Source organism: Peromyscus leucopus, chromosome 13, assembly GCF_004664715.2.
Source record: "Peromyscus leucopus breed LL Stock chromosome 13, UCI_PerLeu_2.1, whole genome shotgun sequence".
NCBI lineage: Eukaryota > Metazoa > Chordata > Mammalia > Rodentia > Cricetidae > Peromyscus > Peromyscus leucopus.
Window position 1 is genome coordinate 29793701 of NC_051074.1, and position 14942 is coordinate 29808642.

Consider the following 14942-nt stretch of genomic DNA (forward strand, 5'->3'; position numbering starts at 1 on the left):
ATGACTTGAATTACCTTGGCCACGTGTAAAAGTTAGCTGTGTTCTCTTTCCCCAAAATCACAGAAAGTACATTCAGTGCTAAGAGCTATGTGTTTGTTTTAATGGAAGCTGGTGTTACGGTTTGCAAGGTGGAACTGTCTTCCTGGTCCACTTGTGTTTCAGATGTAGTGCAAGCTGGGGATACATGAAGCCAAGTGTTTCCACACTGGGTTGTGCTGCTTACCATGACCGGTCCCTTCCTTTATCTTCCCTGCCCTCTTTATTGTTTTTGGAAAAGCTAGAAAGGGGCATCCAGCTGTGACTGTTAAAGCAATCTTGTGTATCCCAAGTCTTTTCAACCCATTAAGACCACAGTCTGCCCAGGGAGGCCCCTGGAAAGTGAGACTGAAACATCTGGGTGTAGATAAAAGATCTCAAAAGTTCTCTTTCTGGCAGTCCAACCTAAGATTTAAAAACATTTTGCAATAAATAAGTGGTCTCAAATTTCAAATACTCCCATGAAACAGAGAAAAAAAATGATAACATGAATCTTTGGACATTGAGTGTCAGCCTTGAGACTGTAACTTTCTCCAGAGCTTTGCATCAAACTCCAGACAAGAACTTTCAGGTTGAGAGAGCCTTCTCGGTGACTCACACAATTCTTAAAAGAACAAAGCCACATTACACGACACACTACTACAGTCACTACTGCAAAACCTGGCTTGGAAGAGAGAGGTATTGTTAGAAAATGTAGAACGTGTGAGGGGACTCAGTGTGTCTGGTAAAAATTGGATCGGTTCTATTTCACAAGTACTAAAAATTGTCTCAGTGGTACTATGTTTCAGAGAGTATATTCCAGGCTCCTAAGTAAACCATATGTTGATTATATAACTTATAATAGTGACATTATATGCAATATTCTTTCTCTCTGAGACACAGATATCATATGTTGCTCCTTCTCTGAGGTTGAAAATCCTTACCCAACTTTGTATTTGTAAATTCTATAGTCCTCTAGGCAAACAAGAAGTCAAATGTATGTTCTATGGAATCCTATGAAATATCCCTAAGAAAAATCCTCCATGTAAAAATGGAGACTGTGAATCCCTGGCTTCTTTCTAGATACAAAGAGCAGACAGAAAAAAATTAGGGCATTTTCAGTAGCCAAATTTTCAGAAGTATATTCAACTGTGTAAGCATGACCAGTAGCAAAAAGTCCTCTTGATGAATACCCTCTTTCTTTACCACTTCAGAAATGATAAATTGTTATCAGGATCACTGTCATAAGCATGTTTGGCTTCTACCTTATGTAATTTATTCCAACACCAATACCAGTGCAGAAGGCCAGAGACAAACCAATAGTGCCCTGAGGAACAATGAAGGACCCCGCCCCCACCCCCTACAATGGAACATCAGTGTCAGCAGTGTGGCCAAGGGTGGAGACAGGCATTAATATGTAAACTTTTGCTTTGTCAGCAATGGCAACAGTAGTGCCACTAGCAGTCTTGGCATTATGGACCTGGACATTTATCAGGAAAGCATATCATCTTCTCCCATGATTAAGTAAGTAGCCATGTGACTCAGTGACTGACAGTACCACTCCAATTCCATCTGGCAACCCATCGTGATCATGAAGGTGGTGCCCAGCCACCGACTCATTATGTCTGTGCCACTGTGGTTCCATGTCACCGGAGGGCTAAGGCCTAGGATAGGCCCCAACCCATCACTGCCTGCTTGCTTGGTTTCAGATGTGTCCCTTACAAAACAGCCATTGCAGATAAAGCTTACCAATAAAATCAGAAGTCTGTATCATCTTACCTGTTTTGATTTATAGAAACAACAAACAAAAACATTCCAACTGTACCACGTCTCTCCCTTAGAAGACTACGCAATAACCTTTCCTCTAGAATACAGTCATTTCAGCTAAATTAGTTATGAGTGGCTTCTCCTTCCTTTGTGGACACTGGGAGGTTACCGATATGGAATGTATCTGATGTCAGTGGTTATCCTGAGGGAGATGTCATCCCCGTGCAGTAACTCTGCTCTCTCAGTACAGGTTAGTCTCAGAGACCAAAAGAAGAAAAGTGCTTGGAGATGCATAAGATGTACTACATGAAATGACACAGACCAGGAGGGCAACCTGAAGTCATAACTACTGCTAGAATTTGTGATTATTCTGGAAAATTCACTGAATTGTATTCTAAGATTGGTCATGATAGCTTAGAATATAATTTGGGTGTTCAGAACTAATAAAGCCATATTGCTCTAATGCTAATTCCTAACATATTTGCCTCTGGCTAACTACAGATTCATTTATTTTATTTCACCACTGAATAGGTGTATTCTTCAGTGATTAGAGATTGCCACAACCCTGAACTGTTTTATTACTCACAAGCATATACAAACACATACATCCTCTTTTTTCTTAGGAGAACTGAAAACAAATTCAACAAAAATTACGTTGTGGTAGATTAATTTTTTTCTCCTTTGGGAAACATTAGCTTACCATGTTCTCCATCTTTCTGTGTAAAAAAAGAAACTACAACTTCAGGAAAAGCTTGCATTGAGGGAAAGTCAAGATCACCTCCATCCCTACCCATTATATAATATCAGAAATTGTACCTATCCCTTGCTGGGTCATTTATGTTACTTGTAGAGAGATCAATCAGTGCCTCTGAACCTTTAGAAAATTGACATTCCTGCAAATAATTAGGTATGAATGGAAGAATTCTCTCTCTCTCTCTCTCTCTCTCTCTCTCTCTCTCTCTCTCTCTCTCTCTCTCTCTCTCTCTGTGTGTGTGTGTGTGTGTGTGTGTCTCCCACAGTGAAATTTACCTCACTAATGAAATTTACTAATACAATGGGATACATGAGCCAGACCTTAACAGCAAGAGAACAATAGAGAATATAAGAAAATCTTTTGTCACCAAAAGACACATTTTTTAAAAGCCTCATTCCAAATTTCTAGAAACTAGAAAAATAAAGGATATCTACAGGCTTCCCAAGATGGTCACTTCTTTTCCGCTACTGAGCTACATGGCCTTATTTCAAGGGCCTTTGCAGGGTCTCCCTTCTACACACAGGCTATATAATAAGGACACACCATGTAGAAAACCTCCAATATTAAACATGATCATGACTAAAGGTGAGGCTCGATTTGGTTACGAGACACTAATTATAAATAGTCTCCAGCCTGCTCTATCTTCACCAAATAAAAATAATGGAAAAGAATAAAGATGCTATTATTGAGATATTCTGCTATAATATTTTAAGTTTTCCAGTTTGTTGGTGGTCCATTAAGAAACAGGTAAAAGGCAGAAGGATAAATCTCCAAATTCCAACCACTTCCCTCCAATCTCTCTTTAACTGTTCAACCCTGTGGAGGTTCATAGAAAGGGAGATGAAAAGAGAAGAAAGATGTAACTGTCACAACCTCCCCCACTGAATGCCCTAACTAATGCCACTCAAGATACTTGGGACCTCTCTTTGGTGGTAGGCAACACTGATTGCAAACCCAGCTGTCCTGTGTAACACCACCTGGTTCTACTTCGTTCCATGAAAGCCATAAGAATGCAATGCGTTACAGGAGTTTGTAGCTCAGAGAGACCCATCACCTCATCTTCCATTACAGCTTCTTCTCCCAAAGCATTACCAACCATATACTGTTGTTTTCTCCCAAAGTGAATTAGTAGAAGAAAAGGAGATTCTTAAAGAACAGTCAGAAAGCATCAAGGGTAAGCCATATTCTCCTCCTTTTGACACACAATTGCCTGGGTGGGGGGGTCCGCTTTGGAAAGCGGAGTGATGTTGTGGTTGTATCTGTTCAGAACATGCCTCTGGACTGCCAGGGAGAGCAGCCAGCCCCCAGAGGAGCCTGCTGGTGATCAACTTTGACCTGGAGCCGGAGTGTCCTGATGCCGAGCTCCGAGCCACTCTGCAGTGGATAGCTGCCTCCGAACTCGGGATCCCCACCATCTACTTTAAGAAATCCCAGGAAAGCAGAATCGAAAAGGTATACCATGTTCCATGTCTGGGTGGGGATAACAATACAGTTTTGTGCTTTTTATCTCAGCTGGAAACCCAGTGAGTGCCGATTTAATCCATGTGAACTTGGCGTGTTTAATCTTGAGTTCTTTCAACCGGAAGAACCTTGTGGAGACTTTCAAGTCCCCAGCTGTGGTAGTACATTCACATCGCTGCTTCATTGACCTTCAGTTTCTTAAACAGTCGGTGATAAAGGGAAAAGGAACCAAGGAGATGGGAGCTTTTTCAAAGTTCTCAAAAGTATTTTTGTTATATCCCTAAACTCTGCTTTTGCTGCAAAACACTCTTGAGTAATTCCTTATTAAAGCATGTGTCTGTCTCAGTTAAATAACATTAGAGAGTGCAATCTTCAGTTTTGTGTTGTTTTATATGCAATTTTGCTCTAGTATTCAGTGCTCACGCCCAGCATCCTAGGATAAAACCCTTACCTTCTTGCAGTTTCAAAATCTCTGTAACCCCAGCCAATCAGATTAGCCGCTGGAGCTCATTCCCCACACTCTCCCCCACATCTACCTCTCTCCAACCAGCCATTTCTTCTTTTTATGTTCAAGTCCACCCACCCAACCCAGGCATCCGTCTAAATGGTCCTTCCTTTGTTGGGAAAGCGATGCAAGGTTCACTAGTCATAAGATTTCCCTTCAGTTTTTCCACCCCAGCCTGTCCAATACAGAAGATGGGCTAAAAGAGCATAATCCACAGTCACGTTGGACTTCTCTCATGTTGGATTCAGTCCACTGGAGGAAAGCAAAAATGTTCTCAGGAAAACAATGTTTTCACGTTCGCATAAAGGGCTGGTTTTGTATCTCTAGCAACTACCTGAATAACAGCATCTGCCAATGCATTTCCAGATGGCATGTTAATTAAACAAATTTTAATTTAATCCACCTCTTTAAAGGGGCAGTCACTTTCCATATGTGTATGTCTAGTAAATTCTCCATTGTTGCAAGAGCAGGGGATGTTCTATTGATGAATTAATACATCTTAATACATCACCTTAACTTGGTATCTACCAGGTTTTCAATTTTAAAGCAGATGCCTGTTTTTGTTTATTACTATGTTTCTGAGAAGACAGAGGTTTCGCTCCTGTTATCAGGAAAAACACTGGATAATCTTTCATATATTCGTGCCAATCAGCTCAAGGGACTCAAATTTTAATAATGTAGCTAGCCTTAAGGACTAAAATTTCCAGGTTTTGTTCTGAGTCAATGAAGGCTCTCTGCACACAATGGCTTTGATATAAACAGGCATCTCCCTTGGTTGTCTGTGACTGGATTGGCTAAATAAAGAAAAATTACATAACACTTTAAGTATACTTTACTTAGTATTTGAGGTCTGAGACTCAATTCTATTTGTTTTTAATTAGCCAAGTAATTAAGTAGCCATTTTTAAGAGTGTGGAAAAGAGAGCAGTAAAGATAGCATGCAAAATCAGCAACATTTCTTTAGCTCCTTGTCTCCTCAGAGAAAAGAAACCCTAAGTTCAGAAGATACTTTTTTTCCTACTGTCACTCAGCACCAAGACAAATACTCTGCATCTTTTTGTTGCTTTGTTTTGTGTTTGTTTGAGGCAAGGTCTTATGAAGTCCAAACTGGTTTTGAACTCTCTGTGAAGCGGGTGACAACGTTGAACCTATTTTATTTTTAATTGTGTGTTGGGGGGGCATATATGTGTGAGTGTAAGTGTGTCTCTGAAGGTCAAAAGAGGGTCTCTGACCCCTTCGAGTTACAGACTGTCTAATATGGGTGCTAGGAACAGAACTTGGGCCCTCTACAAGAGCGGTATGTGCTCTTAACTGCTGATCCACCTCTCCAGCACCAATCTTGAACTTCTGACCTTTGTGCCTCAACCTCCCATGTGTTGGTATTATAGTCATGTGCTGGTTTGTGTTGTTCTAGGAATTTAACCCTGGGCTTCATGCATGTTATGTGAACACTCTTAACAACTAAGTTATGTCCTCTGCCCAAAAACCTGACCTTTGTTTCTGGGAATCCTGATTTAATTTCCTCAGCAATTAATTTAGTCAATATGCATCTATTTATGGTGGACTCAGTTTACTACCTTCCTGCTTTGTGAAATAGAGGCATGTGGTAAAGGTGGGAAGGGCAGCATGAACACTACAACAGCTCATCTTTCCCAAGACTCCCTGAAGACTTTGCCTTGGACCTGGAAGGTACTAAAGGACAGTAAAAACTGAATCCCAGAAAAGGCAAATTCCAAGGACTCCTAAATGCCCCATGCATTGTAGGTTCTGATGACTCATTTCCCAGCCTTCCCCCTTCATTTGTACTTTGTTTAATCATTAGAAGGCTACATGCCCTTGAATGTCATACAGTCAAAAAATCCATCAACCATTCCTTGAGGACCCTCACCCTGCTGGGTACTGTCCTAAACTCCAGGTCCCAGGCAACAGAAGAAGCAAATGTTCCTGCCATCTCAGAGCTTGCGTTGAAGTTCAGGAAGAATTGCCAACTGTCTCTAGAGCACCCTGAAAGGGCATAGTTTATAAATAGCCACATCGAGATAGGGCCATGTTGATTCTAAATAATCAAATCAAGATGCATCTAGAGGGCTGGAGAGATGGCTCAGCGGTTAAGAGCACTGCTACTCTTCCAGAAGTCCTGAGTACAATCCCCAGCAACCACATGGTGGCTCACAACCATCTATAGTTGGATCAAATGCCCTCTTCTAGCATGTAAGTGTACATACAGATAGACCACTTATATACATAAAATAAATCTTAAAAAAAAAAAAGATGCAGCTAGAAAATTGTTGGTATCTAAACCACACCCATGAATTAAATGCACACAAAGCAGAATAAGTTAGAAGACACATTCACAACTGAAATCCCTATGTTCCTTCTAGCCATTGGAAAAAAAACAAAAACAAAAACAAGCAAACAAACAAACAAAACCCTTAAAGTCTAGGAACTTTTCCAAGGGAGCATTCCTGATACTTCCAACACCTCATTACCTAAAACAATTTACAAGCTTAGTTCTCCACAGCCTTGACATCATGTCAACTTAATCCAGTTAACAGAAGGCAAAATAAGTAAATAATAAATAAATAAACTGTCATTGGCATAATTATTAAAAAGCATTTTCTAAACTCACTGCTTGTCAGAGTTTATTGGATTTTTGATGGGGGCGGGGGTTGTTTGTTCTTTTAATACAATCACTGTTTTTCAGCTATTTCCTTCTGTAAAAGCTCAGTGAGCTTCTGAAATCTGAGCTAAGCCAATGCCTAGCATCCTAGTAAACATGGCATAGTGCTCATCTTTAAACCTGCAGTGAGAATCATTTCCTTTTCTTGGAAGCAGTGTGCAAAAAAGGAACGTGAAGAAAGAGGAAACGGACAGACCCTTACCTTCCCATGGAAGTGTGGGTCAGCAGAAATGGCCTCCCCTCTGATTTCTTGTTCTATCCTACAAGCAGAGTGGTGGAGAGAGAATGAAAGGAAACATCAATGGTACCGACAATTGATTCAAATCCCCTTCTAAAAAAACAAAAACAACCCAGGAACAAACTCCAGTTAAAGTGTCAGCTGTAAACAAAGGCATAACAAAGAAAGAAAAAGGTGCATACAAACTGGATCCTAAGGGTTTTCATTAATAAACAAAATGTACTTTCTTCCATTAATCCTTTCATCAGAATCTCAAATCGGGGAGTCTTAGAATCACCCCCCAGAAAGCCTTCCCAATCCAGATGCTTCCTGGTTAGTTCAGAATCTTCATTGGAGGTAAAGCCCAAATCCCAGGTCTTAGGTGAAAGTCTGGAATTCCAGGATGGAACCCAAATTGAAACTCAGGGTTTGATAGGCCATAACTTCAGGAACAAAGTAGGGATCCACTCACTCTTGCTTAATGAAATCTAATTTCTGTTGTGGAGCAAGAGACAGTGACAGCTTTCAGAAGTGTACATTGAATGTGTCTTTAAAACAGACACACACACACACACACACACACACACACACACACACACACACACGAGAGAGAGAGAGAGAGAGAGAGAGAGAGAGAGAGAGAGAGAGAGAGAGAGAACTTGCTGTAATTCCCATAACTCTACCATGAACTATAAACAATCAAATCTACAAAATGCACCTGAGAATACAAAGGTCTGCTACCTAATGGGGTGCTTTTCTCCAAATGAATCTGCTCATGATAAACTGTCACAGAATACAGATTATCTTGAATTTCTAAGACACAACTTTTGAAAAAAAAATCTAAAGTCTATTGTGGTCTACAGGAAAAGAACCTAATTATTGTTGATTCTGAAATGTCAGTACAGAAATGGGTTTTTTTGTTTGTTTGTTTGTTTCTGTTGTTTGTTTGTTAGTAGAGAAGGCTAAAATTCCAAATCCTTGACATACTAAAGCTGATTATGACCATAACATGAGCAGGCTTAATGAAAGCTCTGGGGTCAATTACTAAGTAGAATGTAGCTCTAAAAACAGAACAATAAACTGGTCTTGATAGTGCTGGCTTATAAATCCCAGCTACTGGGGAGTCTAAGGAAAGAGAACTGGAAATTCAAGTTCAGCCTGGGTCAAGGAGTTCATGGTGACTTTGAGCAATTTAGTAAGCCTTTGTCTCAAAATAAAAAGTTGAAAGAAAGTTGAAGATACAGCTCATGAGAGAGCACTTAGCATCCTAAATTTTATCCCAGGTTGGAAGACTGGCTCCCACATTTTATAACAAGGAGGAGAGAGGGATAAGAAATATTAGAAGGACAGAGGGGAGAGAAACATAGAAACACAGGATAGTCTCGGAAGGGCCTGAATCATTATTCACCGGCCCTTCTGATTCTCCTAAAGGGTCTTTTGTAGGAATGCCTAGGAGTGGAGCAAAAGACCTCCGCCTAGCTCAGCCAGATGTAGGACCCTTCCAATCACCTAGTAACCATGGACGTGGTCAACCATCCTCTAATTCAGCCCTGCTGACTAAAGCAAGCTCAGATCTCACTAAGAAACCTTTAGGGGCCTCCACAGTACCCCAAGGGGGAAAGACTGCACCACCAAGCTAGAGATGTCCTGTCTGTCTACTCGCCACCTTCATTCATGTTTACTAATTTTTAGGGAGGAAGCACAAGACCTTTATGCTCATCAACTCCACACATGTTTCAAAGCTTCAGGACCCAAGATTAAATCAGTACAGCTGCTAGATTTCGTGGGGTCAGATCATCTTTTTAAAGCTATCTTAGGGAAGCGTGGTGACATACTCCTATGATCCCAGTACCAGGGAGGCTTAAGCAAGAGAACCACCATCAACCTGAGGTCATCCTGGTCTGCATAAATAAGTTCTAGGATAGCCAGAGCTCCATAAGAAGACCCTATCTCAGCTACAAAAGCAAACACCCAAAACAAAAACAATAACAATAGCGGTCTACTGGGATAGCAGGCTGACCCTGGAAATCAGCAGACACATTCTAGCCAGTGGCCATCCCACAACTACTAGCTGAGTGGCCTAACTCTTGAGCACTTTAACCACTTTGGGTCATTCCTCAGCATTTTTTGGTTATCAGCACTCCGAAAGGACCTTTTTCAAAGGTCCCAGTGGATGGAAAGGAGCTGGAATCTGGCTTTTGGGAAGGTTCGAAACATAGAGGCTTTGGGAAAGACTATTTTCTTCGGAGTCCTCCCTTACACAATGACTCAGAGACGGAAGTGGTAGGGTGGTGGCACAGTAAACTGGGGTTTACAGAAAGGAGCTATGCCAAATTCAATGTATGTAGACTTTTCATTGACTCGACTTTAATGTGTGAAGAAAGAAGATGGACCCTTAATAAAAGATCTTGGCTATGTGTGACCCTTTAGGGAGAACTTGAGCAAGAAGCCAGTGGCCTATGAGCATCTCTTAGAGGCTTCTCAGAAGCTCAATATCCAGGCTATAGATACCTGTATATTCCTTAGGTTTTCTAGTAAGAGCAAGGAAAGGATGATTAATTGATGATTAATCTGACTACAGATACCTGAGCCTCCTCCACCCCCTTTACTCACATTGTCATTGATACTTTAAACCCTCCTGTTTGTACTCTTGTTCCATTCAAAACACGACCTGAGCTTATATACACACTAAAATGTAAGTAACAGCTCAAAAAAAACATTCTTATGTGTCTCCGCAAACCTGCCACCTGGGCCATTCATTCCTCAAAGTATCTGCATTATAAACAAAGCCTTCCCATGAAGAGTTCATATCTGCCCCTGAAGTGTCAGAATCAGTCAGAGAAGAAACCAAACAGAATGGAGAGGCATCCCAGACAACTAGTGATTTCTCTAAAAGTACAACAAAGACCCATGGAGCCAAATAAGCTGGACCCCCATTGCTGTTGTTGTGAGTAATAAAGTGAGGTCATGGATATCCCACCTCAGTGATATTCGAGCCTGCTCTCAGTCACTGTGTGATAGGAGACAAGCCCTATGGCTATCTTCTATGTAGAAACTTGCTGCTGTCATTTCCCGCTCCAAAATTTATGACCTGCAACCATTTTCATGAAGTTTTATTTCAGTAGAGAATTATTAAGCAACCATACAAACCATAGGTATGCATGTTTGTGTTTTAACTGTATGTGTACAAGCATGTTACCTAAAACTGAAGAATACTTTCAGTAGTGGGCTTATCCTTAATATCACATGTCTACCCATATTTCTTGAGAAGTTACAACCTATTTGATTCCATTTGGCCTCCTATGCTTTCTGTCATTCAGCAAATATTAATTGACTATCTCTTTACTACAGCCAAAGGATAGAAAGCCATGGCTGAGGTGGTGCCTTACTCTAGAGAGATTAGTAGCCATAATGCAATGAACATCTGACTTCCTTTACAAGAACTTAAAACTCTTTAAGACAATATTTGTTTCCAGATACTTAAAGTATTTCATTTTCCAGCTTAGAAAAGTGATTTATTTGGAATATACCAATAAAAATCCTAAGCCCATCATTCACTTACATTCTAGAATTTTCTGTTGCACCCAACTGAAACTGCTACCAGTACTATCTGACAAATCCAAGACATGTCCTTGCTTTCCTTTAACTATTGCTGTAGAGGAACATCTTGATGCTTAATCTTAGCATGGGGAGGGACAGGTGCCTATCATTATTGAATGTGGAAGTATTGAGTAACTCAGAAATTTAGTAATCAATTTATTTATTTATTTTCCCTAATATACACATCTAGTGAGAAATTGTTTTACAATCCTGGTGCAAGAAGGCTAACCCAGATTTAAAAAAAACAAAACAAAACAAAACAAACAAAACAACAACAACAACAACAACAACAAAACACTAGCTACCTAAAAGATTGCCTCTTAGAGGAATTGTCCTTATTCTACCCAGTCCTGCACTATGAATATAACTGCAAAATGAAAGGAATTCATTATCTGAAATGTCTAAAAGAGAAACAGACTATCTTTGAAAATGTCCCCTGAGTGTAAAGATGCTGAAACACAGACTGAAAGCCCGTCTTTAGAAGGGTTGTTCTGGCTGGAGAGATGGTTCAAGAGGTTAAGAGTACTGGCTGCTCTTCCAGAGGTCCTGAGTTCAATTCCCAGCAACCACATGGTAGCTCACAACCATGTATAATGAGATCTGGTGCCCTCTTCTGGCATTCAGGCATACATACAGGCAGAACACTGTATACATAATGAGTGAATGAATGAATGAATGAATAGAAGAGTTGTTCCGTGAGATGCTGCTGAAGACAGTGTGATATAAGAGTCCTAATTCTATGTCTTCTTTTAGTTTCTAGATGTTGTGAAGCTTGTTCATCAGAAGTCCTGGAAGGTGGGGGATATATTTCATGCTGTTGTCCAGTACTGCAAAATGCATGCGGAGAAGAAAGAGGGGACTCCAAGTCTCTTTGACTGGCTCCTGGAACTAGGATAAGTCAGGTGCACCCCAAAAAGACTTTCCTTCCTCTATCCCAGCTTAAGTTACCGTGGTTTGCGCTAAATGCTCTGAACTTTGTCAATACACTGCATCCCATTAGCAGAACTATTTAAAAATCTGCTCCAGTACCATGGACAAGGAATGTCTGAAAGAATAGGAAATATATGTCTGTACTAATCAATATCACTGCAGGCTTGTCCAAAAGAGCTTGTATAGAATGACTTCAAAGGGAGATACTTCAGTGGGGCCCAAATAAGAAAGTTTATAACAAGCCCCTCCTCCAGGAAAGCTACACTCACATATGTCACAATATAGAGTGGTCTGTAATGTCTCCAGCTATGTGAATCAATAGAAACAATGTCATTGGGTCACAATAATTCTATAAATTATCCTAAAACCTTCATTGTACTTTGCTTAGAAGGTACAGGGATGTTCACCCAAAGAAATATGTGGGGTATAGTTGAGAGTTTCCATGCCTTTATATGAAAGATTTCCATTCTCAGACCAGTATCAGTGAGTACTAACACACATGCAACAGTGTTATTGGAATCCATGTGAGGTGATTTCATTTATTTGCAGCAGCTGATAAGTATTGCATCTCCTCCCAATCATCCCTGGGCTTCTCAAAAAACTACTGTCATTCATTGAAATAAGGGAAGCTCAAGGTCACCTTGTTTCCATCACTACATTTATTACTTGGGTGAAATTATTATGGAATTCTTGCCTATAGGTAAACTTTTAAAAATAAACAATAAAATAAATAATAATCTTTTGAGATGAAATATACTTGTATATTGAGTTATATGAGAAAAATAAACATCATTTTGTTTTGTTTTAAATTATGAAGAGATTATCTAAATAATATATTGTTGTCTTAGAGCTTCATAAACCATGAAGAGATTGTCTCAAGTTGTAGAATGTCATAAAGCTTGGTGGCTGATTGTATGATGACTGTGTCGACATCTGTATAGCTTACATGCTTCTCCAAAGACATTTATAATGATGGATGCAGGGTAATGGCCTTGTGCTTGTCAGGGCCAGCCAGGAATGCAGACTTCCAGGCTCAGTGAAATTGACACTAAATTAGAGATATGGAAGCCTTTATCACATTTTTAAAAAATTATAACAGAGATATGCTCCTTTGAAAACTAAAAATATCTATATTGACATTAAAAGTCTTCTTCCTTTCCAACCAAATATGCTACACTCACTTTTGTTTTCTCAATCAGAAAGATATTTAGTGTGTGTCTTCTGAAATACTATGCTTTTGCTCTATTTTTAAGGCTTACTGAATACCTTTAAATGTGAGCCAGGCCCCAGGCCATCAATGCTAACCATTCTGCTCTATCATTTGCATCCTAAGATGCCAAGAAAGCTTCCTAGTAAGCCATAACCATCTTCCCCCATGACGGAATCTTTTTCAGACCTCAGTGGGCATTTATCATGCAGATGGTCCAGGTTTAGATGTATGTTCAATCTGATGCATTAACCAGGTCCTGAAACCTAGCTAGCATCTGAAACTGAACTGTGTTTCTTTGTGCTAATACATGGGAGAAGATATTTTTATTGTTCAAACAATCCCAAAATATTGTGTGTAAACTCTTGTCGTGCTCCAATAAATGTTTACTTATCCTCCAAAGCACAAATATTGGACGTAACCATGTGTTGTACCTACTGTTGCAAACTAATCAATAAATTTCTGTTGCAAAATTGTTGTTCAGTCTTTTCTCCTAGGCCCTAGGACCAAGAGCTTTAATAATTTTATCTAAAAAAAAAAAACCAGAAACAAAAACAAAAACAAGCCAGGTGGTGGTAGCATGTGCCTTTAACCCCTGCACTTGGGAGGCAGAGCCAGGTGAATCTCTGTGAATTCGAGGCCAGCCTGGTCTACAGAGTGAGTTCCAGAACAGCCAGGGCTACACAGAGAAACCTTGTATTGAAAAAACAAAAACAAAAACAACAACAATAGCAAAAAAAAAAAAATAGTCACACTGTGAGTAGATAAAGACAGAGGTGCCACTTAGATATGTTATTCTGCAGTGGGATATTGTCTTAGACATTGTAAGGTGTTTGGTTGCATCTTGATCTCTCCCAATTAAATATATCAATAATTGCCTCTTCCTGACTGTAGCAATCAAGAATGACTCCCAACATTGCCAAATAACTCTCAAGGAATAAAGTCAAGGATGGTTGAGGACCAAGCAGAGTAATGAATGAAGTGAAGGAACAGGACTGGAGTCCCAATGAGTAACAGAGGAGAAGATGAATCCTCCAGGGTCCAAAGAGTCTCAGGATCCCAGAAAACTAAGCATTCCCTACCCACAGCCCCTGGGGGCAGCCTTTACATAAAGTCTTGGGGACCAAAGAAAAAGACATAAAACCAGCATGGAGTCTATCACACAAGTAAATGAAATGAATTCATCAAAATTAAAGGAAAAAGTATCAGTGCTTTTTGAATTATAGAAAAAATTACTAAAGTGTAAGCAAATTAAACAGTGGAAGTCATAGGCAGTTTATTCACAACAGAACAGAATCACAAACACATCTAAGCCATAGAGAATTCTCCCATCAGCTAGAGGATGTTATCAAATTAAAACAAACTGATGACTGTCAAGGGGAGGCATTAGCTGAAAGGACTGTTGGGGAATGAGTAACTAATTCAACAGTGAAGACTCCTAAACACCAAATTTTTCAACAGTCAGGGTAAAGGCAGTTTTCATTAATAAAGAAGAATAAACAGGCTAGAAAGGATGATACTCAAACATCAAAGCATCGTGACCATGTGGTAGACCAGAGAATGTTTTATTCCATCAGACAACTGAAAGGAGGAAACTGAGTCAAAGTGTGGGTGCCCAAACTTAACAGAAGCTTGAATAAGAACCATGTTATTCCAGTTGATCAGTGGGTACTTTGGCTAATCAATAAGAATATGAATTTGGAGTGTCTCTCTCTGGTCTTGTTGGAGTTATACAAGTGGAGGTAGGGGCATCTAAGAATTTTATTTGATTCACATGGAGAGGGATGATTTCTGGCAATAAGTTCTG

The 14942-nt window shown here is 39.9% G+C and overlaps 1 protein-coding gene across 5 annotated transcripts in view; it reads left to right on the top strand.

Annotated features, from left to right (window-relative positions):
* The window catches only part of LOC114696427 (SPHK1 interactor, AKAP domain containing), a 151692-nt gene extending 138084 nt beyond the window's left edge, over window positions 1–13608 (top strand). For 3 of the 5 annotated variants that reach the window (XM_028874099.1, XM_028874098.1, XM_028874102.1), the window contains 4 exons: window positions 1453–1539; window positions 3658–3710; window positions 3804–3988; window positions 11752–13608. In XM_028874099.1, coding sequence (XP_028729932.1) covers window positions 1453–1539; window positions 3658–3710; window positions 3804–3988; window positions 11752–11895 — 469 coding nt within the window. In that variant the 3' untranslated portion in view covers window positions 11896–13608. The remainder of the gene's footprint in view (window positions 1–1452; window positions 1540–3657; window positions 3711–3803; window positions 3989–11751) is intronic. The other 2 variants (XM_028874100.1, XM_028874101.1) reach the window with 1 other exon arrangement.
* Window positions 13609–14942: the final 1334 nt, after the last annotated feature.